This window comes from Watersipora subatra, chromosome 1, assembly GCF_963576615.1.
Source record: "Watersipora subatra chromosome 1, tzWatSuba1.1, whole genome shotgun sequence".
NCBI lineage: Eukaryota > Metazoa > Bryozoa > Gymnolaemata > Cheilostomatida > Watersiporidae > Watersipora > Watersipora subatra.
The window spans coordinates 75,377,122-75,402,823 of NC_088708.1; the positions used below are offsets into that span (position 1 = coordinate 75,377,122).

The 25,702-nt window shown below is 37.4% G+C and overlaps 1 protein-coding gene across 1 annotated transcript; it reads right to left on the bottom strand.

Moving 5' to 3' along the window:
- Window positions 1-811: 811 nt before the first annotated feature.
- LOC137391546 (serine-rich adhesin for platelets-like) lies at window positions 812-23,922 on the bottom strand. The gene is made up of 8 exons (XM_068078057.1): window positions 23,829-23,922; window positions 17,442-22,268; window positions 14,756-14,866; window positions 14,605-14,621; window positions 3,242-3,440; window positions 3,033-3,148; window positions 1,855-2,053; window positions 812-999 (listed from the first exon to the last, which is right to left on the bottom strand). The coding sequence occupies exons 1-8, from the start codon at window positions 23,920-23,922 to the stop codon at window positions 812-814; spliced, it is 5,751 nt and encodes a 1,916-aa protein (XP_067934158.1).
- Window positions 23,923-25,702: the final 1,780 nt, after the last annotated feature.

Here is a 25,702-nt window from a genome sequence, read left to right on the forward strand (position 1 = left end):
GCCTGCAACTAGCTACTATATACAATGTTTAATCTATATGTATAAATCTTAATGTTTTTTTGTTGTTAAACTTTATGTCTAGTTATAGCAACAAAAGTCTAGCAATGGAAAGCCTGCACGGTGCTGGATTTGACCTTGGTACCTCTGAAGTTAGAGGTCTTGAACTTAATCATTAAGCTACATGGAATACAATGGAATTATTGGACAAATAGTCATTACATTGCTTAAGATACTGAAGCTTAAAGCATTTGTTTGGGTTAATAACTAGTACTGTTCACCCTGTAACGATTGTTAAGCTGGCCCAAAATGTAGGTATTGTTTTAGTAAAGATTTTAGTAAAGATCTAGCTTTTCAGGTAAGTTACTCAGTCAATAGGTAACTATTCTATTACTCATGCAATGACAGGCATTCGACTAGTCATAAATAAAAAGGTGTTGAACATCTACTATCTCATGACCTTAGTAATTTCAACTCTGCGCAATGGTAGTTACTATAACACTTTTAATAGCAGGAATAGTGACTTTGAAGAGAAGTGAGGAGAATAGAATATAGAGAAGTGCAGTATATAATGTCAGAACTAGAGAACTGCGTCTGGTGTTTGTCATCATAAGTTAATAAATGACAGACGTTGGAAACTTTTTCTGTACAAGATCGACTCGCCACTTTCGGTTGCAAGGAAATTGATTAAACAAGCATGAAATAATGACTTCATCTGCTAATTACAGTATCAGTTAGTCATTGTATGCGATTATATGTAACAGCACTTAAATATTAACTTAAAGCAATGTTGGTACGTGAGTTGTTCGCTCTTTCACCTACCTGGAGCAGTTATATTTGAAGTTGTTCCAGCTGTTCCTAGCAAAAACACCATTCGGCCAGGGATCCCAACATTGCTCTCTGAGGTGATGTTTATTATAGCTGCTGTGCGAGAGCCTGGTATTGAGTAGTAATTAGTGTTATCTCCTGCGTCAAACCCAACCTTGTTAAAAGACCACAAATCTATAAATGGTCACAGATTGATATCATATTGCTATTTTAGTTAATTATGAGTTTGATTTAATTTGAGTTTAGTTTAAGACAAGAGATGGCTAAAATAAAACCTGAAAACTGGGAGTAAAAGCTCATTGGTGTTTGTCCATAAACAAAGTGCTCAACGCATCAGCTACAGGTGCAAATGATTACGCAATGATGTTATCAGTAGGTCAAGTTTTGTCAAACCATGGCTCTAAAGTGATTTTCAGCAAACGGTTGCTAATAAGAGCAAGTATTAATAACAGTAAGTGCTAATAAAAGTAATTAATAATAAGAGTAAGTGCTAGTAGGAGTGAGTGCTAGTAAGAGTGAGTATTAATAAGAGTAAGTGCTAATAAGAGTAAGTACTAATAAAAGCAAGTACTAATAGAATTAAATACTAATAAGAGTAAGTACTATTAAAAGTAAGTACTACTAGGAGTAAGTATTAATAAGACCAAGTGCTAGTAAGATTAAATGTTAATAAAAGTAAGTACAAATAAAAGTACTAATAAGAGTAGATACTAGTAAGTGTAAGTACTAACAAAAACAATCACTAGTAAGCGATAACTACTCAAAAAGTAAGAATAATTGATTTTAGCATCAAGTAACACCTAAACAATTTCTAACCATTCTAATTACAAACTAATTTCACAGTTCTCTACCAAATTTAAGATACATATATTGTGTTTTATGCAAACAGTACCAGGAATAAGTGTATTACAGTGTTTTTTCTATCTAATTAAACTTACAAGTACAGTGCATGTAATATACTTGTATATTATTTGCACATCTATAAGTTTTGATACTACTCTCGGCTAGGTTCCATCAAAAAGTACTGACATGCATTTACTTTTACCAAAAAAGTATTCTTCATAAAGTTAGGGTTGAAACAGGTAAAACTAGTCTCTGACAAAAGAGGAGGTACCTGTGCAGGTTTTTGATTGGAAGTTGTGCCTGCTATCCAGTTGATCTGCTCATAGTTGAATATGGTTACAAAGTATGAGCCGTTAGAGACTATCACAGCCTGGAATGTGTTGGGCTAAAATATCAAAGAAGACAGAGCAGAACAACTCATACAATGGCGCCATTTGATAACCGATATCGACCTAGCAGGAGCTTTCTGCTGACAGTGGCATGAGCAGGTAATTTCTGTTTTGTGCAAGCGACTTCTATTAAGATGCACATCATTGGTTCCTTTCACTCAATTTAGAGAGCAAACTGGCTAGAATGCCTTAATCAGCTAGACCACCATACTTGACTGACGCTAAACATGAGCCTGCTGAAGTTAGTCAAAGCTCCTTCTCATCAAAATTGACTCTCTCAAACTATTGAGCATACAATGAGTTCAACTCGGTTGCCAAAGGTAGAAACAGATCGATTGTATATGTTTAGTAGAAACTACCGGTATTTTGAATGATACACAGTTTTAATCTTAAAACAACCTGTCAGCCAGATCTCCTCAAACATCAAAAGCAATTGCAAACTATAAGAAATACCGATATTTCTGATAAATTTAACTAAAACTTTGTATGTGTTCAGCTTTAAGAAGCAATGAATGTATGGCGTGTGGGCACAATCAATATTTGTAAAGCATATATAATTAGCAAGCGTACTCATTGATAGAGTAGTAATTCTTAGCAGATGGCGTCAGCTAGTAGAGAACATGGAATATTATGCAGCTGGCAAACAACTGGTGAGTGAGTCATATCTGTAAGTACTTAGTGGATGAGGAGTAAATAGTGGGTGATCATAGGTATGGCATAGCTGCAGAGTAACTGGTGGGTGAGACATAGTAATAGTAATTGGAGAGTAACTGTTTGGTGGGCTGCAGGTAAACCTAATCTTCAGTTAGTTATTTAAGTTAAAGGTCAAGTTTTCAGCTATGTTATATGTCAAATTATAGGTCAATTTATAAGTCAATTTATAGGTTTAGTTGTAGGAATTTAGTATGTCAATTGTTTCAGACAAACTACACAGATGTATACTGAACATTAAATACGTGTTACCAACCGACTCACTAGGGGCTTAAAATGGTCTTTTGATTCTATGAATGGTAAGACATTTTTCCAGGTGGCCACCAGCATCCACGTTGCGTTGTACGAATGAGTAGCTGCAGAGTGGTAGACTTCCTGTACTATAAAGACAAATAGGATATTCCAGAGTTCAAGGGGTAAATATAGCTACCAGCAATTTATGTATACTTGAATTAATCAAAGCACATATAAACCTTGTAAGGACACATTATAAAGAAGAGAAGGCTCGCTTGTTTCTCTGAACCACAGGCTTCCATTAGTGCTCAGGTCAACATCTGCCCAAAACGGAGAAATCAGAGGTGCTACCGGACTGTTTGAGTCGCTCCTTGGAAACCTTTTTGATGAATACTTGTTATAGCTTCTATTTAAGGAAATTACTCCATTAGTGCATATCTGTAATAGAAGTATCAAAGAGAATCAAGCAAAATATAAACAAGATAACCGTTGAATTTTATTTACAACAAACAATACACTTTTTAGACTTCTATAGAGATTTTGAAAGTAAGATGTGACCAGAATTGTGAGCTGCAACAAATGCTTATTACACCTTCATTACACAATATAGGTAATATAATATGTATATATATATATTATGAAGTTTATTTAAAACTACAGGTTAAAATCATTACTACTATTAGTTTCATGCAATCGTGTTGCAATCTTCAGGTAGAATGACTAAAATGTATAATTTACAAGCTATAAAATTACTTTATAAAGCTGAGGGCTCAATACTATTGTGTGATATATAATGTATATAGTATACAGCAAATATGTAGTCAAATTATGTTATTGAGCTAATTAGGTGTTTTCTAGCATGACGGCATGTGGATATCAGCTCACTTCTAGTGTTAAGGCTCGCTAACTTCGGTTCGAATATGATGAAGTACTTTTCCCATAGACATAACTGGCAAGACTTTGTTGATGTGTTGTATGACCGCGCTCTTTTGATGATCTTCCAGGTTATATTATAGTGAATTTTCTTGTCTTTTAAGTCCCATATGTATTTACTCAATTCTATTTGTAGCATTTTAGTAGGATATTTAAAATATGTTTTGTAGTTGGCTAATCTTGTTTTGAAAGTTGTTTCAGTGAGGTCTACATACGTTTGTGTCTCTTGTGCATCGCGTTCTCCAGACTCTACGGTTGCCTGATATACTATGCAGCTTGAAAGGCATTCTCCATTTAGAGGGCAATTTTCCCAATTTTTGCAGTTGCATTTCCTGTCGATGTTGAGTGGTTGCGATAGTGCTTGTTTATTGTGCTCGCTAATTATGTGGTTGATGTTTGAAGTACAGCTATAACTTAGTTTTATGGAGTTTTTGTTGAAGATTTTGTGTAATTTGTGTTCTGGTGGAAATTCACTCTCCAGGATCTTGAAAAATTGTTTACCGATCTTGGTGTTAACAGCTTTGTTGTATGGGGGGTTGTACCATATTGTTTGGAATTTCCTGTTTCTGTGTTGATTGGTTTTTTTGTCGGGGTTGTTGCTCTGGTATTTTAAAGAGAAGTTGTATTTACTGTTAGAAAGTGCATTTTGAAATGAGGCTTTTGTTTCCTCAAAGAGTTGCTTGTTTGACGAAATGTTGGTGAGCATTGCAATCACGGATTCACATTCGAACTCGGAGCAATCACGGATCGCATCAACCGGGAAATACTCAACCAACTGAACTTAAATATGTAAAAAAACGCAACATCGGTGCTAACATGGTTTAAAAACATCACTAATAAATCCCAGCACTCTTTCATTGTATTTGATGTTGTTGAATTTTATCCCTCGATAACGGAAGACCTAATTAACAAAGCTTGATGGTTTGCATCTAAATACACAAATATATCTGACTTGGACAAGTGTATAATACACCACGCAAAAAATCTATACTCTACAACAATAATGAACCATGGGGTAAGAGATCAACTGCAAATTTGTATGACATAACAATGGGCTCTTATGACGGAGCACAAAGCTGCCAACTTGTCGGAATCTTCATGCTACACCTTATCACTGAGAAGCTTGGCAAAAACTTTGGCTTATGCCGGGACGATGGCCTAGGACTACTGAAAGATACTGCACGAAACATTGAGCGCACTAAGAAAGAACTATGTGAAATCTTCCGTAAACACAGCTTACGTATCACCATCGAAGCAAATAAGAAAGTAGTAAACTTCTTAGACGTAACTTTGAACCTTAACAACAACAGCTTCAAACTGTATAGTAAACCTAACAACACAACCACATATGTACACAAAGACTCAAGTCATCCACCATCAATCATAAGAAACATACCTGAATCCATCAACAAAAGACTCACCAACATTTCGTCAAACAAGCAACTCTTCGAGGAAACAAACGCCCCATTTCAAAATGCACTTTTTAATAGTAAATACAACTTCTCTTTAAAATACCAGAGCAACAATCCCGACAAAGAAACAAATCAACACAGAAACAGGAAACGCCAAACAATATGGTACAACCCCCCATACAACAAAGCTGTTAACACCAAGATCGGTAAACAATTTTTCAAGATCCTGGAGAGTGAATTTTCACCAGAACACAAATTACACAAAATCTTCAAGCACTATCACAACCACCCAACATCGACAGAAAATGCAACTGCAAAAATCGGGAAATTTGCCCTTTAAATGGAGAATGCCTTTCAAACTACATAGTATATCAGGCAACCGTAGAGTCTGGAGAACGCGATGCACAAGAGACACAAAGGTATGTAGGCCTCATTGAAACAACTTTTAAAACAAGATTAGCCAACCACAAAACATCCTTTAAATATCCTACTAAAATGCTACAAACAGAATTGAGTAAATACATATGGGACTTAAAAGACAAGAACATTCGCTGTTATATAACCTGGAAGATCATCAAAAGAGCGCGGTCATACAACACATCAACAAAATCTTGCCAGTTATGTCTATGGGAAAAGTACTTCATCATATTCGAACCGAAGTTAGCCAGCCTCAACACTAGAAGTGAGCTGATATCCACATGCAGTCATGCTAGAAAACACTTAATTAGCTCAATAACATAATTTGACTACATATTTGCTGTATACTATATATATATATATATATATATATATATATATATATATATATATATATATATATATATGTATATATATATAAATACATATATATATATCCCACGATAGTATTGAGCCCTTAGCTTTATAAAGTAATTTTATAGCTTGTACATTATACATTTTAGTCGTTCTACCTGAAGATTGCAACACGATTGCATGAAACTAATAGTAGTAATGATTTTAACCTGTAGTTTTTAATAAACTTCATACACAGCTCTAATTGACTCGATTATTGAGCACTTTACTTTACAGTGTAAACCACATATAATATATATTATATATAATACCTCTTACTGAGGTCAGTTAAAATGAAAAATAATTTTTATTATAACAGAAGCCGTGTCTGTCCATTTGTCTGTACATCTGAAGCCGTGCTAAAAACGTTAAGAAAAAGCGTTCTGTTTTGTATTTGCTACCAACTGCACCAGTCAATCACTTGACTATACAAAGGAGTAATTATGAGTATAGTTATTACACACGATAGTCATTCACGGTGTATGGGACTGCCAGCGTACTACTGATATATAATTTTTACTGTCTGTATGGATTGGAAAAAGATTTTCATGGCGCCAAGGTTAATTTTATTTAAATCATATGCCATTAGCTAGTTTTGTAAATATCCTTGTTGTTCGTAATACACATATGTATGTATAATGCAACATATATCTTATAGTAACACAAATAGTAACATACATAGCATTTCAACCTTAATAGCAACACTTTAATAAGATATTGTATGTATTACAATGTGTTCACATTTAGTCATGTTCATGTTATATAGTATATACTATATATATAACACAAGACATTTAACACAAGTCACCTAAAGAGTGCACTAGCACGAAACAGACCTGTTATGACCCCAGAGTAAAACATCAATCTGGAAGAAAGATAAGTAACATTAACCTCTAGTTAGTTGTAACCATCACTCTAATTAGTTGTAACACTCCGCACTTTTTAGAGCGCAGAGTGTTGTTAGCAGTAGTCCTGACCACTTATCTATTATATATATATATATATATATATATATATATATATATATATATATATATATATGTATGTATATATATATATATGTATATATACAGTCAAACATGGATAACTCGAACTTCACGGGACCGAGCAAAAGTGTTCGAATTATCAGAGCGTTCAAGTTATCAGAGCACTGTCACAAGTCCATGTATTTACTTATTTATTAGTAGATACATGTACATATGCCAACTATAATATAAATCAAAAGCACAAATGGCTTGTTTCAAATTAAATGCTTCTAACGTAAAGTTTAAAACGTTTTTATCAAAAAGTATAGAGATTTTTCTATCACTTGAGATTGGTTTGTTGTTTGAGGTGATGTTATTGCCAGGACGTTTTTAGATTGACATTGGCAAAACTTGATCGTTGTTGAAATGCTCAAAAGAAAAGACATCTTTTTCTTTTGAGCATTTTACCCACGATCAATTTTGCCGATTTTTCTTTAAGTTTATGCAAAGATTACCTTACTTTACCTGGGTTTCGTTTAGAGCAACCACTCCGAGGAAGTTCAATTAAAAGTTTTACAAGATTTTACGGTACATTGTATATCACTCACGCTTTTTAAATGGATACTTATTGAATGTACATACGTACTCTGTGTTTAGGTCAAACGATGAATAGTTTTTTTTAGCTAAGACAACGTATACGTTTAATTACAACAATTTTTAAGATGTTTTAAACATTCAACATTCCGACGTTGATTCAACATGGAATCAACGTCGGAAAACTATTCGTCACGGGCTAGCCGGGTCACGCACTCAAGGATTTTCGCCACGCACATACAAATCAACATGCTGTTTTTGTTTTGTATGTGCGTGGCAAAAATCCTTGCGCGCGTGACCCGGCAAGCCCGTGCTATTCATCGTTTAGCAGTATAAATCAAGTTTGACCAGACCTTTAGAAAAGTCATTGACAAAAATATTTTGCCGATGGTGATAATAACAACGCTTATGAATTACGAAAAGATGAGGTTTACCTCTATGGCTTTGAATAAAATGATTTTCTAAAGCGATAACAACCGTTTTGGTAGCCGTTGGGCAAAAAAACAGTTCGAATTAACAGTGTTGAGTTCGAGTTATCTATAGCAATTTATCATTACATGGGAACGGACAAAAGAAACCGTTCGAATTAACCATGTGTTCGCTATATCCGAGGGCGAGTTATCCGTGTTTCACTGTATTTGCATATAACTGGCACAGTCGCAGCCAAGGGCTACTCTCCCATCTCAGAAAAAGTGCCGGCCTTTTATATGGTTGGCCTGCTACAGTCATATGAGCTTCAGATCATTTTAATTTTACCTGATGAATGGTAACAACCATGAAACTTTAAGTAGTAAACAGTTTTAAAAGTTTTCAGTTCTTAATATATTTGATATATATAGAGTATATATATATATAGAATTTACTTCAGAGTTAGAGTCTGTAGTTATCTGTATTAGCTACAGCGCTCGGCTGCTGTCAGTCTAGCTCAATAATAGCTATGAACTATGAGTTATCAATCACAAAACATATATTTTTAGTTTCCCACTTCTCAAAGCATTTGATATCTCATATGGAGATAGGAGTTGCCTCCTATTGTCAGCATCATTAGGCTAAAAATTGATTTATATATTCAAGTCACATTAAGTTGCTAATCGCTATTCTACAGCTAATAGTATATTTCAAAATCCATAGTGAGTTAGGTAAATTGTGTATAGTTTTTAGAAAAGATGAAGCAAAGGAGTTGTTTGAACTTACAAGATAACCAACCTTTGAGCATGACTAGCAAAGGATAAGGATATTTACCCAATTGTATAAACACCCTTTGACATTTTTATTAGTTTAGCTTATTAAGATAAATTATTAATCAAGGTAAAGTTATGCATTTCAGTGATTATCAAGCAACGGTCATCTTTACTTACATAAAACTGTTTAAAGCTTTTGCCAAACATACATGTAGCAACAGAGTGATTATGTGGGCCATAGCATTTGTCATCAGATCCAGGGAACGGCTTGGAATCCCCTGTTCCCGGCCCGTACGGGTAGAGAACTCCTACATGAACAAACATAGTAGTTGCAGCCCTACGTGCATGCATGTCTATATCTATCTATATATATTCCTCAAAGTAGGTCGTATGTGTATTCGTAGGTTTGACTGTCCAGCTATAGATCTTAAAACCTTGGTATAAAGATTCCATAGCAAAGAAGATACGATCTTACATGAACAAACATAGTAGCTAAAGCCTTACGTGCATGCATGTATATATATATATATATATATATATATATATATATATATATATATATATATATATATACATTTATATATATATATCATATATATATATATATGCATATATGCATATGCTATATATATATATAGCATATGCAGCCTCCATGGCCATTTCAGATAAGTTGCTAGCTGAATTTCAATCGGCTGTTCTTACAACGGACCTACGCCCTGATGATGAGGAAATTGACTGGCACACGAAACCTCTTCATGGTGCTTACCACCAACAAATATCTAAGGTTGGCGATCTTCACCAGACATATATGTGGCTGAACAAAGGAAACCTAACGGCCAATACAGAGTCGCTAATCATGGCAGCCCAGGAGCAAGTACTCCCAACAAGGCAACTCCAAACAAAAATCTATCACACTAGAGACGATCCTAGATGCAGACTGTGCAAAGATGCACCTGAGACCATCCAACACATCATCAGTGGATGCAAACAGCTAGCTAGAAACGCATACACTGAGCGGCATAATCATGTCGCAGGTGTTGTGTATAGAAGTCTATGTGATGAGTATGGCCTTAATAAACCACAACACTGGTGGGAAGCTCCTGGTAAGGTCAATGAAAATGACCGCGCTAAGATCCTCTGGGACTTCTACATTCGAACTGACAAGCATGTCCTAGCAAACCAACCAGATATAGTGGTGGTAGACAAGGAGAACAAGAGAGCTACTATAATAGATATAGCAGTACCCAATGACTACAATATAGCCAGCAAAGAAAAAGAAAAGGTAAAGAAGTATCTCCCTCTTGGAAAAGAGATTGAAAAATGCTGGAATGTAAGAACAACTGTAATCCCAGTAGTCATTGGGGCACTGGGCGCAATAACACCGGCGCATAAAATGTGGCTTGCCCAAATACCAACAGCAATCAACTCAGGTGAGTTGCAGAAAAGTGCGCTATTGGGAACAGCTAAGATCTTGAGGCGAGTGCTCAAACTCCCAGGTCTCTGGTAGGAGACCCGAGTTAAAGCTGAATTTACCACCCATACGGAGTATCCGGGGTGAGGAAACAATTTTTTTTTATCTATATATATATATATATATATATGTATATATATACAACTGGAAGAGCACTGGAAGAGTCAAGAAGCAACTGGAATGTGCAACTGAAAGAGCACATGAGTCACTATATGACCAGTGCTCAGAAAGGAATTGGGCGCAACACCCGAGGAGCCAAACATCAGTTACTGGTGGATCGGACGGTCTGTCAAGACAGCAGGAGAAGGCATACCAATCTTGCCATGGCTTGGATCGACTACAAAAAGACCTATGACTCAATTCCCCATAGTTGAATACTTGAATGCCTCAGTATGTACAATGTTCACCCTGCTCTTGTGGCATTCATCAAGATGTCAATGACCAAATGGAAGATGGAACTGGAGGCTAATGGCAAAATGCTGGCGAGTGTAAAAATTAAGCGAGGCATCTATCAAGGTGACTCCTTATCACCGCTGCTCTTCTGCATATGCTTAAACTCTCTAAGCAATATGCTGGAGAAGACTCAATATGGGTACCAGTTTAAGAGTGGCACCAAGATAAACCACCTCTTCTACATGGATGACATCAAGCTGTACGCTAACAAAGAAAGGGACATTGTTTCGCTAATACACCTCACTCAGGTATACAGCAAGGACATTGGAATGACCTTCGGTATTGAGAAATGTGGAAGGCTAATTCTTTAAAAAGACCATTCTATGCTCACAGATGGCCTAAGAATGCCAATTGGTACCATCAAAGATATAGAAGAAGGGTACAAGTACTTGGGGATTATGCAAAGCAACATCAACCACGAAGCCGAGGTACGCCACAAAGCCATTACCAAATATAAGAAATGCCTTCGGCAAGTCCTACGAAGCCAGCTCAATGCCAAGAACCATGTCATGGCAATAAATACCTATGCACTGCCAGTAATAAGATATCCAGCAGGCATAATAAAGTGGACTGAGGAAGCCATCAAGGAAACAGATATAGCAACTCGTAAACTGCTGACCATGCATGGAGCGCTCCACCCAAAATCTTATACTACTAGATTGTATCTCGATAGGAAAGATGGCGGTAGGGGACTCAAAAGTGTACAGCAGACAGTGAAAGCAGAAGAGCAAAGCATCAAAGCCTATGCAGCCTCCATGGCCACTTCAGATAAGTTGCTAGCTGAATTTCAATCGGCTGCTCTTACAATGGACCTTCGCCCTGGTGATGAGGAAATTGACTGGCACACGAAACCTCTTCATGGTGCTTACCACCGACAAATAGCTAAGGTTGGCGATCTTCACCAGACATATATGTGGCTGAACAAAGGAAACTTAATGGCCAATACAGAGTCGCTAATCATGGCAGCCCAGGAGCAAGTGCTCTCAACAAGGCAACTCCAAACAAAAATCTATCACACTAGAGACGATCCTAGATGCAGACTGTGCAAAGATGCACCTGAGACCGTCCAACACATCATCAGTGGATGCAAGCAGCTTGCAGGAAACGCATACACTGAGCGGCATAATCATGTCGCAGGTGTTGTGTATAGAAGTCTATGTGACGAGTATGGCCTTAATAAACTACAACACTGGTGGGAAGCTTCTAGTAAGGTGAATGAAAATGACAGCGCTAAGATCCTCTGGGACTTCTACATCCGGACTGACAAGCATGTCCTGGCAAACCAACCAGATATAGAGGTGGTGGACAAGGAGAACAAAAGAGCTACTATAATAGATATAGCAGTACCCAATGACTACAATATAGCCAGCAAAGAAAAAGAAAAGGTAGAGAAATATCTCCCTCTTGGAGAAGAGATTGAAAAATGCTGACATGTAAAAACAACTGTAATCCCAGTAGTCATTGGGGCACTGGGCGCAATAACACCGGCGCATAAAATATGGCTTGCCCAAATACCAACAGCAATCAACTCAGGTGAGTTGCAGAAAAGTGCGCTATTGGGAACAGCTAAGATCTTGAGGCGAGTGCTCAAACTCCCAGGTCTCTGGTAGGAGACCCGAGTTGGAGCAGAAACTACCACCCATACGGGTTAACCGGGGTGAGAAAACAATTTTATATATATATATATATATAAAATATATATATATACATGTACATATTTCTTTTTCTCTATATACATATATATATATATATATATATATATATATATATATATATATATATATATATATATATATATATACTAGCACATCTATGTAAATTTACAGTGTATATATACTAGCGTATGAATATATCTACATATATATCTATATATTTCTCAAAGTTGGTTTGTCCGTGTGTTTGTTCAGCTATAGCTATTAAAATCTTAGAATTAAAATTTCGCATTCTAACAGATTTGAACTAACGGAGATTGCAATCGCAAGTATAAAATTCAGGCGCTCTATTACTGAGCCATACAAGGCGTATTGTTCAAAGACGTTATCATACACCGTATAGCGTATGCACATGTTAATTATTTTAGCAATGCGCCCACGCGTTATGATGCCCCTGTTTGAAAATATTTTTTGTAAGGTTCAAATACGATATCTGGGGTCAAGGCCAGTTCTTCTCACGCGTACAGTTATATTATCTTTGTAGAAAGAGCCTCGACATTCTCTCTCCGTTCGGTCAGACAAAGACAGTACAATATCTCATTTTTACATTTGTACCAGTATTTGTACCAGTAAAGTTTTGATGAATAGCTTCTGGTGGAACAGTAACCTTTTTTATACACACACACTTCTATGCAATAATTGTTATTATTAATTCAACATATTCAGGATTTTTATTTTGTTTTCTCAGTTCGTATTAATTGTATCATTACCAAATCATCTTTTATTGTAATTGTAACAGATCTGACTTAATTTAGCTATTACTTGCTAATTATTTCACATTCACATCTAAACCCTTTTACAGTTGTATTATTTTATTCAACTTATTTTACCCGCACAAAACATTTTCCTCCAAATATGAAGTTTGAAAGTTACAGTTGTTTGACAAAGTTTGAAAACTTTTACAGTTGCTTTTATTGTCTATTAAATTATTTCAATTACACAAAACATTTCATTCACAATATGTAGTTTGAAAGTTAGAATGGCAAATGTTGTTATATAGTAAATATAAATCAATTTTCTGTCCAAAGACCTTTTATTACTCGGGCAATGTCGGGTAGTACAACTAGTATATATATATATATATATATATATATATATATATATATATATATATATATATATATATTATATATATATATATGTATTTAATATTTTTAATACGTCAAAACTATTATGACAGGCCTACTTGAAACACAGAGATAAAGAACTATCGGTAGCTGTAATAAATGGCAGCTCACTCACCAGATTGATACGCAGGCGCAAAGATGGAGAGAAGACACATTAAGCTCACATTGACTGGCAGCATGTAGAAAGCCATCCGGTGCTGCCGAAGATGTGCAGAAAGGTGAATACTACCTATCAGTCTCATCTCCGGTGTAATTCTAATTAGATTTCCATTCAGTTGATTGCGACATCCGCGTATATATGTATATACGACATATGTATGTACAGACAGCTATGAGTACACAACATAGAATGACTTGTTTATATAAAGCTAGAGGTTTATTTGACTTCAGAATTGAGATATTTTAATCAAATCTTATCTCTGATGTCTGTGTCTCAACTATTTGCCCTGAACAACATTTAGTGGAGTTATGTTTATGCTTGCATAATATACATTGACACTATGATATGTGTTACATTATGGCACCTGTTTAATAAATGTTTTTCGTTTTACATGCGCAGATTGTTTTTCAGCTTAAAATTTCATGACTTTAAATTTCATTAATAGATCCTTTTTGTAAGAATTTATGCTGTTGCTATTTGTTTGTTTGCTTTAGACTAACTTTTTCAAGTAGTTAGGGAGGCGCTTTTCATGTCCGCACATGTCACAATATATGAGACAATTAAAAACTTGTTTCCTTGTACAGATTTTGAACATAACAGAAACAGAACTTATAAAAAGGTACGCTTTGCAGCATGCAGTGCCACTTTCATTTAGCTTATGGGGCTAGGGATAATATTAATGTAATGTACCACTTACAGTATGTATTAAGTTATCATCTGATAGAAGACAACTTCACACTCAACACATGTTTGTTCATCTCATAAAAATTCAATTTAGACTTACCTCTTTAAGCCTTAGTTCTGTTAAAGAATACAATAGTATAATAGTTTTTAAAAAAGCTACATGTATGTTGATTTGATCTGGCTTAGCGCTTCTAGTAAAACTAGAGACTGATATTTTTTGTCATAGTGATATTGTGGTGGATGGCGTCCACCTGCAGCCAAGTCGAGCCAAGCCAATGCCGAGTCAAGCCAGAAGCCGAGCTGAGTGGGCCCAGCCAAGCTGAGTGGGCCCAGCCAAGTAGAACAGAGGCGGGGCCTACCCGCTATATAAGCATGAACATTTGAGTTGGAAAGCAAAGCTGTTCTGGGCCTGTTCATTGCATGTGCTTGACTATTCTTGTACTCTTATGAATGAAGCAGAAAATATATGTATAAACTCATGCACCGAGTCTTGTACTAGTGGAGGAAAGTACGGGTGGCACAAAACCTTTACAATATTTTATAATATGCAGTGACAAGAAACACATTGTGGCAAGTAAATATCACTGTTCAGCCGAAATAAAAACACTTCTTTACACTTTAATTTTATTTTTAATAATTTCTTTTACCAAAAAGTGTTGTTGTGCAACATGGAAAGCCTTTGAACATTCTTTGCCAACTACTTGAAACATCTCTGTAGTTATAACACTGGCCTATGTCAGGACATAGTTTTTCATGGTGCTAATGATACAGTGAAATGCAAGATTAAAAACTGACAAACAGGTGTGCGTGATTGAGTGAGTGACTTTTACATCCAAATATTTTCTTTTCTCACATTGTTTTGAAGAAGTTCAGCGAGCTATCATGAGGTGCTTGCCGAGAAACTGAGATGTCTGCTAATAAAAATATAGTAATAACGATATTACACACTTTTCTGCTCTAAGTCGTTCATTTTATTTTGGCCTGACAATATCTGTCAGTTGTCTGCTCTCTCTATTATAAATGGCTCTGGTATGAAAAAGTCTTCTTAGTCTTTTCTACATTTGTGCACAGACTAGCTCTCTACTACAACCCGTGAATATTCCACTCAATGTTTGACCATCACTCTGAAGAAATTGCTAGACATTGAAGCTGGCACCAATTTTCTCACAGCTCTCTGCTGATTGGTTCATTTCATATTGCCCCTTGCTACTATTTTTCCAGCATCTGATGAAGATAACTCACCTTTACAATCAAAGATTGACTTACATTTATTTTAAGAGAAGTTTAAAAATTGATAAAATAAAAACTTTCAACAAAATTCTGTTTCAAATTGTGAGTGTTCATTTCTACTTAGCATCATGTTCTTGTAACGGTTGAGGAATTGTTTTCCCTTATTTGTAAATCGAAGTCATCATATCACAGTCATCCTTTCTGTACAAAACTTCTAAATAGATTATCATTATTTCTTAGCCTGAGGTTGAAACTTGGCACAACTGTGTCAACAATTACAGTATTCTATTAATGGTTTTTTGTATAATTTGTTTTAACAAGACCAGCAACTATCCTGCCTTGAGACTTTAAAAATATTTGCAGTGAATGTCTGTAGTTCCCTTTAGCAACTGAATACAGCGAGAGCTTTACAAATTTAAATAGACTGCCACATATGGCAGTCTCAAGAAACAAATGAGTTTTCTAGCCTGTGCAGACAGCAGTCACAGCACGAGAATTTGACAAACTGCTTCTACTCGCTCATGTCCCCGGTGATCTTCAGACAAGTGTCTGTAAAATGGGAAGGATTTTAACAAAAGAGAGTAAGCGTATAATTGTTTACTAGTGATCATGATAAATGTTTTTAAAATTTATTTATTGATACTAGTAAAACACACCAGTTTATTTGAAATATTTCCTCTAAAATGATTTACATCGAAGCAATTTTTTTGTCTTTCAACGTTCACTGTCCTTCCATGTCTTCACCATAAACAACGTCATGATTATTCAAAATGAGTTGAATAACTAAGTCTTATATTCGAGAAGACTGATATTTCTGCTTGCCACCACTTGACTTCAACTAAGATTTGTTGAATAATTCCTAACAAATATGAAAACCCATTGATAATAGTGCAAAGCAATTTATTGCAAACAATACTTTTATATCAGCATAGCTGTGATTGTTTAGAGGAAGAAGGGAGATACACCACATTTCATATTACAAATAAATTTTGCACACGAAATAAAATGAAGAAGACCAAGCTTATACAAAGCTGATCAAGTGAATCACAAAAACAGTGTGTTAAAAGCTTTCATTAGAAACTAGAGCTAAAATCACCTGGTATAAATAGAAAAAGTTTTTATAGTTAGAGTTAACCACACGGAGTTCTTAGGCAATGTTAACCATAACCATATGAGTTTACATTGTCTAAGAATGAGCAATGTAAACTCATAGCAATCAATTGATACTGTAAACTTGCTGTCTGTTATTAAAGTATCTCACAACACAGTTTGCTGCAACCCCAACCACAATAATAATGAACACAACAGACACACACGTGACAACTATAATGCTATTTCGTTCATCCAAGTTAGAAAGAGATGAAACTTCAGAAAGCTTGGCATATATTACCAAGCTCTCTGTGGTTGTGCCATCAGTGCGCCTATTTAGTAAATTGCAGCCATTTGGTTTCGAGGTGACAATTTCTGTTGTTTGTTTTGAGTTTGATTGGCGAGTTACTGCATAAGATTTAGGATTGTTAGATGCATTCAGTGTGTTTGAAGACATGATTGTTGTTGCACTGCAATTTTTCGATGCATTACAATTAGCAGGTATTTTGGAAAATTGTGAAGGTGTTTCAGTAGAAGATATGTGCAGCCTGTTATTCAATGTCTGGGGTTGAGAGTGTTGTGGTCTTGTCAAGTTTTTGTTCACTGAGGGTTTCTTACTTTTTGCTGTCTTGCCACCAAGATTGTTTCCAAGCTGGGTAATTGGTTTCGGCGTATTTTGTCCATTCAAGCCAGGTTTATTATTTCCATTAATAACTTTACTGTTTGGAAAACTCGATGCTCCAATTCCATTTTTAGATATTGTAGCGGTGGCAGCATTTGGAGGACTTAAAATATTCTGAGATTTAATCGTCTGGCCTACACCTGCTCCTTGCTTCATTGTGCCTCTAATATCAACAGTCCTACTTTTACTACTGCCAGAGCTAGTTGGTGTCCAGACCTTAGAAATGCTTTTGTCAGTAGTGGATTCCTTGACATAAATGGACTTAACTGAACTCCCAGCTTTTCTCATGAAGCCTCCTACACTCGCTACTGAAGATAGTGCTGGTGCGTTTGAAACAGAGGTTCCAGCGACCCTTTTAATTGGCTTGTTGCTATTATTTCCAGGAGTGACTCCAGCGCTATTGGTTGTTGTGTCCTTTTGAGAGTTGTTATTTCCCTGATGTGATAAAGCTGTTCTTGTCTTGCTATGAATGCTGTTGGATGTCCAAGTAATTTTCTGGATTGATAGGCTCGAGTTTGCTCCTTTGCCATGAGTTATCGCCGCTGTCGTACTCTTAGTAGCCTTTCCTAATGATTGAGTTGACCCGAAGGTGTTACCAATAATGTGCACTGTAGTGTAGCCCTTAAAACCGCTGCTTTTGGCCCCATTTTTATTTGTTATTTTTAACAAATCGGATTTTGTTTTTAAATTAGCAACATTTGGAGGAGACCTCCATGTGGGAATCCGTGTCGGAGCTTGATCTGTTGTGGCATATATTTTAGTGAATAGATTTAGACCATGGCTGCCAGCAACATGGTTATTACTTGTGGCTCCACTCGCCTGTGGCACAGTGCTAGTAGAGGCAGACCTTATACTAGCCATTCCACTTAACGTAGTTGGAGTTTTTGAATTTAGTAATGTCTGGCTCAATTGGGTTAATTGTGCATTTGCCAATGGCCCTCCAAGTGTGATCTTATTGCCAGAAGTTGGCTTCCTAGAGCTCGCAGCTTGACCTTGAACAACCTTAGTAGAAGAACTTGTAATCCCATTTGATGAAGTTTTTGGAACGTTGGCACCGTTTTGACCTTGACCTTGCATGCTAGTGCTAGCCAAGATGGTGCTTTTGCTTGCCTTAACAGTTGGACTATGAACCTTATTGCTACTGTTAGAGTGACTTGAAACTCTCTGCAATGAGTGCTTACCTGTAGTATGCTGGTTCAATGTCTGTGCACTTTTGTAAACAGTGGATTTGGTACCAGCTTTGCTTTTGGAAGCAGTTATTCCTATGCTTGATGTGCCCTTGCTACCATTAGAAACCTTGACATTGTTTGAATTACCCTGCACAGTCTTGTGGGAGGTTACACCAGAATGTGAGTAGACTCCTTGAACAGTAGTCCAACTATTTACTTGACTTGTCTTACTGTTTGCTCCTGTATTGAGATGAGACAGAGATGCAGTAGTAAATTGATTGCCATTGACTGGTCTTGTTGTGGTTTGGTCATTCTTGTTAGTAGTCGAATTCCTGTTTCGTTTTTGACTGGCACTCGATGACATCTTTGTGCCTCCAATTTGTCTTCCAAATTTATCAGTTGCTATATGTATATTGGAGTGAGTTACCGATATCGGCCCATTGGAAATCCAGGTGGCATTTGAAGCAAACTTGCTGAAGATGTTGGCCGTATTAGTCTGATGGTTGCTAAGGGTAGGTCCAACACTTTGAGCATTACTTATCTTTCCGTTTCCAACTATTGTGTTGGCCGGAGTAACAAATGGCGTGATGACGTTAGACATGTTATTGCTAGGTGGTGGATTAGAATGGTTAAATCCTGCCGGCTTATCATTTGAAGTCGTAGTCTGCCTTAAACTTCTGCTAATAGCTTCGGAAGTTGCAGTTCCTGAAAAAACTCCTAAGCTATTTTTGGGCGATGGTGTGTTTAAGGTTTTGGTGGCTACATGGTTGCTTAATTTTCGTGTGCTTTTCGCAGTTGCAACTGATCCGCCATCTTTTGTTTTTCCTGAATCAGATTTATTGTTTCCATAGATAGTTGGTGAAAGAGTTCCTCCAGCCCAACTTGAAGTTAGTCCAGAGAAACTAGATAGAAAAGAGCACGGTGTGCCGAGCTCAGTGGTTTTATTAAATGTATTTGCTGATCGTCCTTGCCCATATATTGTTGTGTGCTCACTCTTTCTAAGACTCTGACTGTTTGTACTATATTGGGAATTGTTGATGTATCCGTTTGAGCTAGTTGACATTTTTGTCTTCTGCTGGCCATTTTTAGAAACTGACGAAGCAAACGAACCATTGGTGTTCTTAGGTGGAGAAGATGGAGTAGTTTTAAGGTTACTCTTTGATCTGGCAGAATTAGTTTCCATTACAGTTCCTTTTCCATTTTGTACAAATTTAGTAGGTACAAATCCAGTTTGTTTATTTTTTGTAGCAGAATCTGTAAAAGACACTTTGGGTGTTACATTCTGTGACTTTGATGGTGTTCTATTGCTAGTTACTTGATTAACAGAGTTCCGGCTTGAAACGGTTTTGAATGCATTGGTTGAGACACTAGATATCTTGCCTGAAATGTTTTTGTTAGGCGAGATTGCTGTCAGTAACGCAGTGTTCGAAACTCCAATGCTTTTGGTTGTTGATGATCTATCAAGCAACTTCTGTTTGGTTGAGAAAGTATTAGAAACTTTATTTTTAGTTCCTGTTCCTCTAATATCATCCACTTTTTGAATACCTGAATGAGTTGATCTCAAATAACCTTGAGGAGTAGTATTACTCCACGCCATGGTCTTTCCATTTCTATTAAAATGCCAGTCATTTGGTGATACAGTATATGGCTTCTGAGTTTGCGTTTCGATAGCTTTGGTGAACGCCGACTTAGGAGCAATAGTTGAACCACTCTGATATTTACCTGCTCCTGATTGCCCCTGAGATGACCAGTTTGGTCCATTCTGAACTGTTTTATCTGTATCAGTTGTTTGCCTGATGTTGCTCTTATCTGATGTTACCATTCCAGTGTGTCTGAAATTTTCTGTTGTCGAACCTTTGATTTTGCTCAACATATTATTCATATTTCTACCAGTTCCATGCCTTGCAGTTGCAATAAAATGGTATTTCGTGGTACCTGACCCTTGTGTTGAGCTGGTCTTTCTTAATACAGTTGTTGAATTTTTGTGGTTGATTTGATTAATTACTGTTGCACTTGGAGCGCTTGCCTTTGGAGACCTTGAGCCCCCAGAAGCAGTTCCTTTCACATTAGATGTTGCGGACATGACAGCTTTGTTTGACCGGTCAAAGGTAGTCTGTTTACCATTAGACATCATAGAGACGTACTGTGTGTTGGGAGAATTAGGATGAGTTAGCATTGCGGACAAACTACTTGCGCTTTTAGACAGGTCAGCTGTTGCAGGTGGGATGCCATTAACATTTGTAACTCCAGAAGTTGTGGTTTTACCTACTCCATTGCCAGTTTCGTGCAAACCATTAGGTGCTTTAGTGTCTGTATTCGAAAAAGGTGTATTGCTAGGAGTTCCTTTTGATTTTTTCATGTTACCACCATTTAATTTGTCTTTTGTGGTAAATTGTTTGGTAAGATGTTTAATTATTGTACCATTGCTAATAGTTGTTTTTTCAGTTCTGCTCTTACCACCATTCTTTTGGTTGGTTTGGGTGTTTCCAGACAGCTTTGAACTCGTGTTTTTGTTTGGATTAGATAGGCGATTAGTCGAGAAATCGTGGATTGCTGTGACAGTCGCCGAACTTGCATGAACTACACCACTATTTCTATCCATTGTAGCATTTAGTGTACTTTGCTTGTGTGAATGGTTAGCAGCTGGTGTATAACCAACACCTTGAACATTTTTTGAAATTTTTTTGGGGTTGGTCAAATGCGATGATGTTGTTGATGGAGTCTGTTTGTTTGTGATTGCATAAGCATTTTTGGTACTGTGTCCAGCAGGATTAAATACTCCCGAAATGGTTTGCTGAAAAGCGCGAGAATTTGTGGAGAGCTTGTGTTTGTAGGTTGTATTATTTTTGGGCTTTTTCATCAAAAAATTATTTGTTTGAAGATTATTTCCTGGAGTTTTGAATTTACTTAATGCGGCATTTTTTGGTAATGTTGTCCAAAGGCTACTTTTCATTGTTCCATTATTTGCTGCTGTTGGAGACAAGTTTCTGCTGACAGAATTGGCAGTTGCTCCAGCAGTCAACAAGCTTGTGCCACCAACATGTTTGCTGTAGGTTGTAATAACTGCAGCAATAGCTGGTGAAGTCTTATCTGTGTGTTTTACGGAAGTTCTTGTTGGTATACTAATTCCATGTGTGTTCAAGGTCTGTCTGGAAGTATTTTGGCTGTTCAAGAGACGTGGGGTCAGCAAACTACTTTGTGTACTTACATGAATCTTTTTTGTTTGAGCTTTAAATGGTTTTGACATTGTGCTGGTTGTTGGAGCTACGTTTGTGGCTTTTAGTGACTTTGAAGAATTATTGTTCATAGATGTGGAAACTGATCCCAATTGAGCAATGCTTGAAGTAGTTGCAGACGGTGTACTACCTGACCCGCTTGCATTTGGATTGTGAATTTGTGTGTTTTGGAATAAAGCAGAGTGGCTGATAGTTTGAGCTTTTGCAGGCTTTTGGTTAGCAGATGTGGTAAGCTGCCCATGGTTGAAAGTCTGTTTAGCATGGCTCACCGTTCCTGTCACAGATAGTGAGCTGGATCCACTAGGAATATCTGTTGGTTTTTTGGATGCAGCTGTTGATGTGGTTTTTGCGGCTTTATCTACAAATAAAACAATAGTTAAAATTTTTAATTGAAACAATTGACTGCTAGTACTAGTAGCCTATGCTACAGTTTAACCCAAGTTAGTTCAGTTAAATACCTTTAGCTAACAAACATACTCAACAATATATGATTATTACACTACATTATTACATGTGTGGATCTCTCACCACAGTAATCTTTGCTATCGTCAAGGCAGGGTTTTCAATCGCTAAAGATACATCGATAATGTTTTTGATGTCATCAATAATTGTGCAGGTGTTGCCAATATGCATGCATCTCTTGAGGGCTCAATTAACAGCACCGTTTTATTAGGTCAGCAGCTTGTAGGAAGCTCATACATTTGTGAAACGTAATCCTTGAGCAGTAAATAAACTGTGTTTATAGCTAGCATCACTATCAACATAGCTTAGCTTAATGATAATTCAGTAATCCTGTCCTTTGAAGTTGGAGACACAATTTATTAGCTGCTCTTAAGTAAGATATAGACTGAGAGATTTGCATGTCTCAGTATAGTGCAGCTTGACATCTACACCTTTTGTCTTTCTATAGTATAAAGGATACACTACGACTCTTTACTACTCTGCAGCAAACAAAACCACTTTAGAATATAAAAGGCTTTATATATTTTTCTCAAATATATAAACAAATACCGTTAATCCATGTTGCAACAAACAATTGCATATATCAAGGTATAAACACACTAGGCGATATTTAAAGCGATATCGCGCTGCGTGGCGCTAGAATTCACCCAGCATGCTCATCCAGAGCGTTAGACTTTCTCTGCACAACTTTATTGCTAGCGAGATGCATTTTGATTGGTTGGATTTTACCAGAATGCAATTTCATGGCTGGAAAATATTTCTTATCGATGTTCACCGACGTACAGCAGCAACAATTTGCTATTTTGTTAATATTGAAACATCTTCAGAACGAGCACTGAATTGTTCATAAATTTAATAATAGCACTCCCAGTCCTGTGCACCATAACAAACAAAAATTACAAAAAATCCAAGTTGAAAACCAACATTTGGAGTCAATCGTTGCGCAGGTTGACCATCTTGAGAACGGTAAATATTTAATACATTAGGCCTAAATATAAAAAACCACTACAAAATAAAATATGTATAAAAATATTAAAAAATATTACAGTTAAAATGCAATAATCGTTTTTTCTTATGTCTCCTTGTAGTGTAGGCAGTGTACAATCCGTGAAAGTGAGATAGGTTTAGTAACAAATGTGTAAGTTGTTTACGTTGTCGCCTATCCGGCGCCATATTGACTGACCTAAATTTATTAACAACTCCGAAGAAACTAATGATACGGAGTTTTATTGGCAGTTTGTGGGCGTGCCCATTATATTGCTTGCTAGTGAATCGCTCAAGTGTGTTTATCCACACGCTAGCGATATCTCCGCCCTCCTCATGACGCTCGCGATAAAATCGCCTAGTGTGTTTACACCTAAGTCTTTCTCGTGCTCTGGCGCTCTTTGCTCATCGTGCTCCTTTTATATATTTCGTGCTGTCAGGCTCCGTCTCTTCCTCAGAAAAGCCTACTAGCCAAGGTAGTAGGCTAATTTTTCAGGGACCAACTCGGTGGTCGGCTCGGCTTGTCCTTTACCAGCTGGTGGCCGGCTTATCACACCTTTGGCCATATATTGGGCAGCCAGTCCGGTTTAACGAGCCGTAGTGCTAACCAGCTTGCCTCGGCCCTAGGCCAAGCTATTCTCTTCCTTCACATGTTCTGTTTAAAATATGGCAGTACAAACTCAGGGATACGACACAAGCGCTGCTTGCCTTAAAAGTCGCTGCCCAGTGAGTACTGCATGAACTCAAAGAAAAAAAATGACATGAGCACTTTCTACCTTTAAAGTGGTAGCTCAGAACTTGTGGAAAACCCCTGCACAATGACAAACAGGTGCCTAGGAGTGACAACCCAAACAAGGACTGGTTAGTCAAAGCTTTGGAATGGATGATGTTGATGCTCCGGCATTAGATGCCGACACATTAGTTTAATGTGCCCCAGTACATCAGAACTAAAAATGTTGATTACTTCATCACTCTGTTCTGAGGGGTAGCGGATGTAAACCAATGGACTGAAGAGGTTGCCCTGTTACACTTGAGAGAGGCCTTGAAAAATGAGGCCGAACCTTGCAAACAGGCTGGGACTACTGAAACCATATTCAACGCAATGCAAGCTCTATTTTGGTTAGTGCCTAGACAAGCCCAGAGCTAAATCATTTCATTGAAGCGCAAAGACAAAAGGACGTTGAATTAACATGCTATAGCAACAGAGCAGCTAGTCCATATCGTGTACAGAGACTTGCCAATCCCACACAGGGCCAACATGGCAATGAAAATGCAGGGCTGGCATTTATTTACTACTACTTTTACCTGCCCCTACTCCTACTTTATTTTTATTACTCTGTAGACCAGAGTAATTAGGGCTGTAGACTAAGCGCCACTCAGTCAGGTAAAATGACGAATGCAGATGTCATTGATCAATTCACCATATGATGCAGCAGTTGGCACAGGAGGTCGAGAGACTCCAGGAATGACCCAACTCTATCATGGAAGCAACACAGCAGAGGCCCACTCAATGGTGGAGATGCTACGGAAAGGGGCATGTTTGTAGGGCTGCACAAACCAGAGGAAGCCAGTCTAAGAAAATGGCGAGATGCCACAATGGTAGAGTAGGTAGTGGCAGCTAATAGTTACAACAAAGCCCTCCTGTTTTTTAAAAAACTGGCAATGGGATCTATGGCCATTAGAGAACTGGGGGATAGATATACCCTGCAAGAGTGGGACAAAGAATGGCTCAGTAGAAAAATACGACTGTGACCACGCGGAACTTTTATCAGCCTTTGGATAGATCCAGTCTTAGCCTGGTCCTGAAGCTGTACCCAATGAGCATCTTCCCACCTCTTTATGAATGTACAAGTCGCAGACCGAGATGCAAAATAGAGGCCTGAGGAACCCCAGCGGTCTCACTACCATATCACACGATCAAGGGACCAAGCCAGTTAACTGCCTTAGAATTAGTAGAACTGGCTCAAATCCAGCCAGGAGCCCTCAACTGCTGGGCAAACTGGGCCCCAGGTAAAAGTGGTCAAACCCAGATTAGCCAAGAAAGAAAAACTATTCAAAGAAGTATGTACTGACATTGTCTGAGCACAACAGCTGAAAGTCTGTGCTAAAAGTGGTTAGGCCAACCTTCAAACAGCCTAAGGAGCCTGAAAAGCCGGAGCTCCTGGCACTCATAAAGCCAGGAGTCTACCAACTGGGTGACGTGACTCCACTACAATATGAAAAGATACCCGATTTCCTTGGGCGCTCTCAGTAAGACACAGTAATGGCCCAGGCCTAACTTCATGAGCTACCTCCTTTTTAGAAAGCTAGAGGTCCGGCTTGTTCAGTTTCTGCTTAAAACCAGCT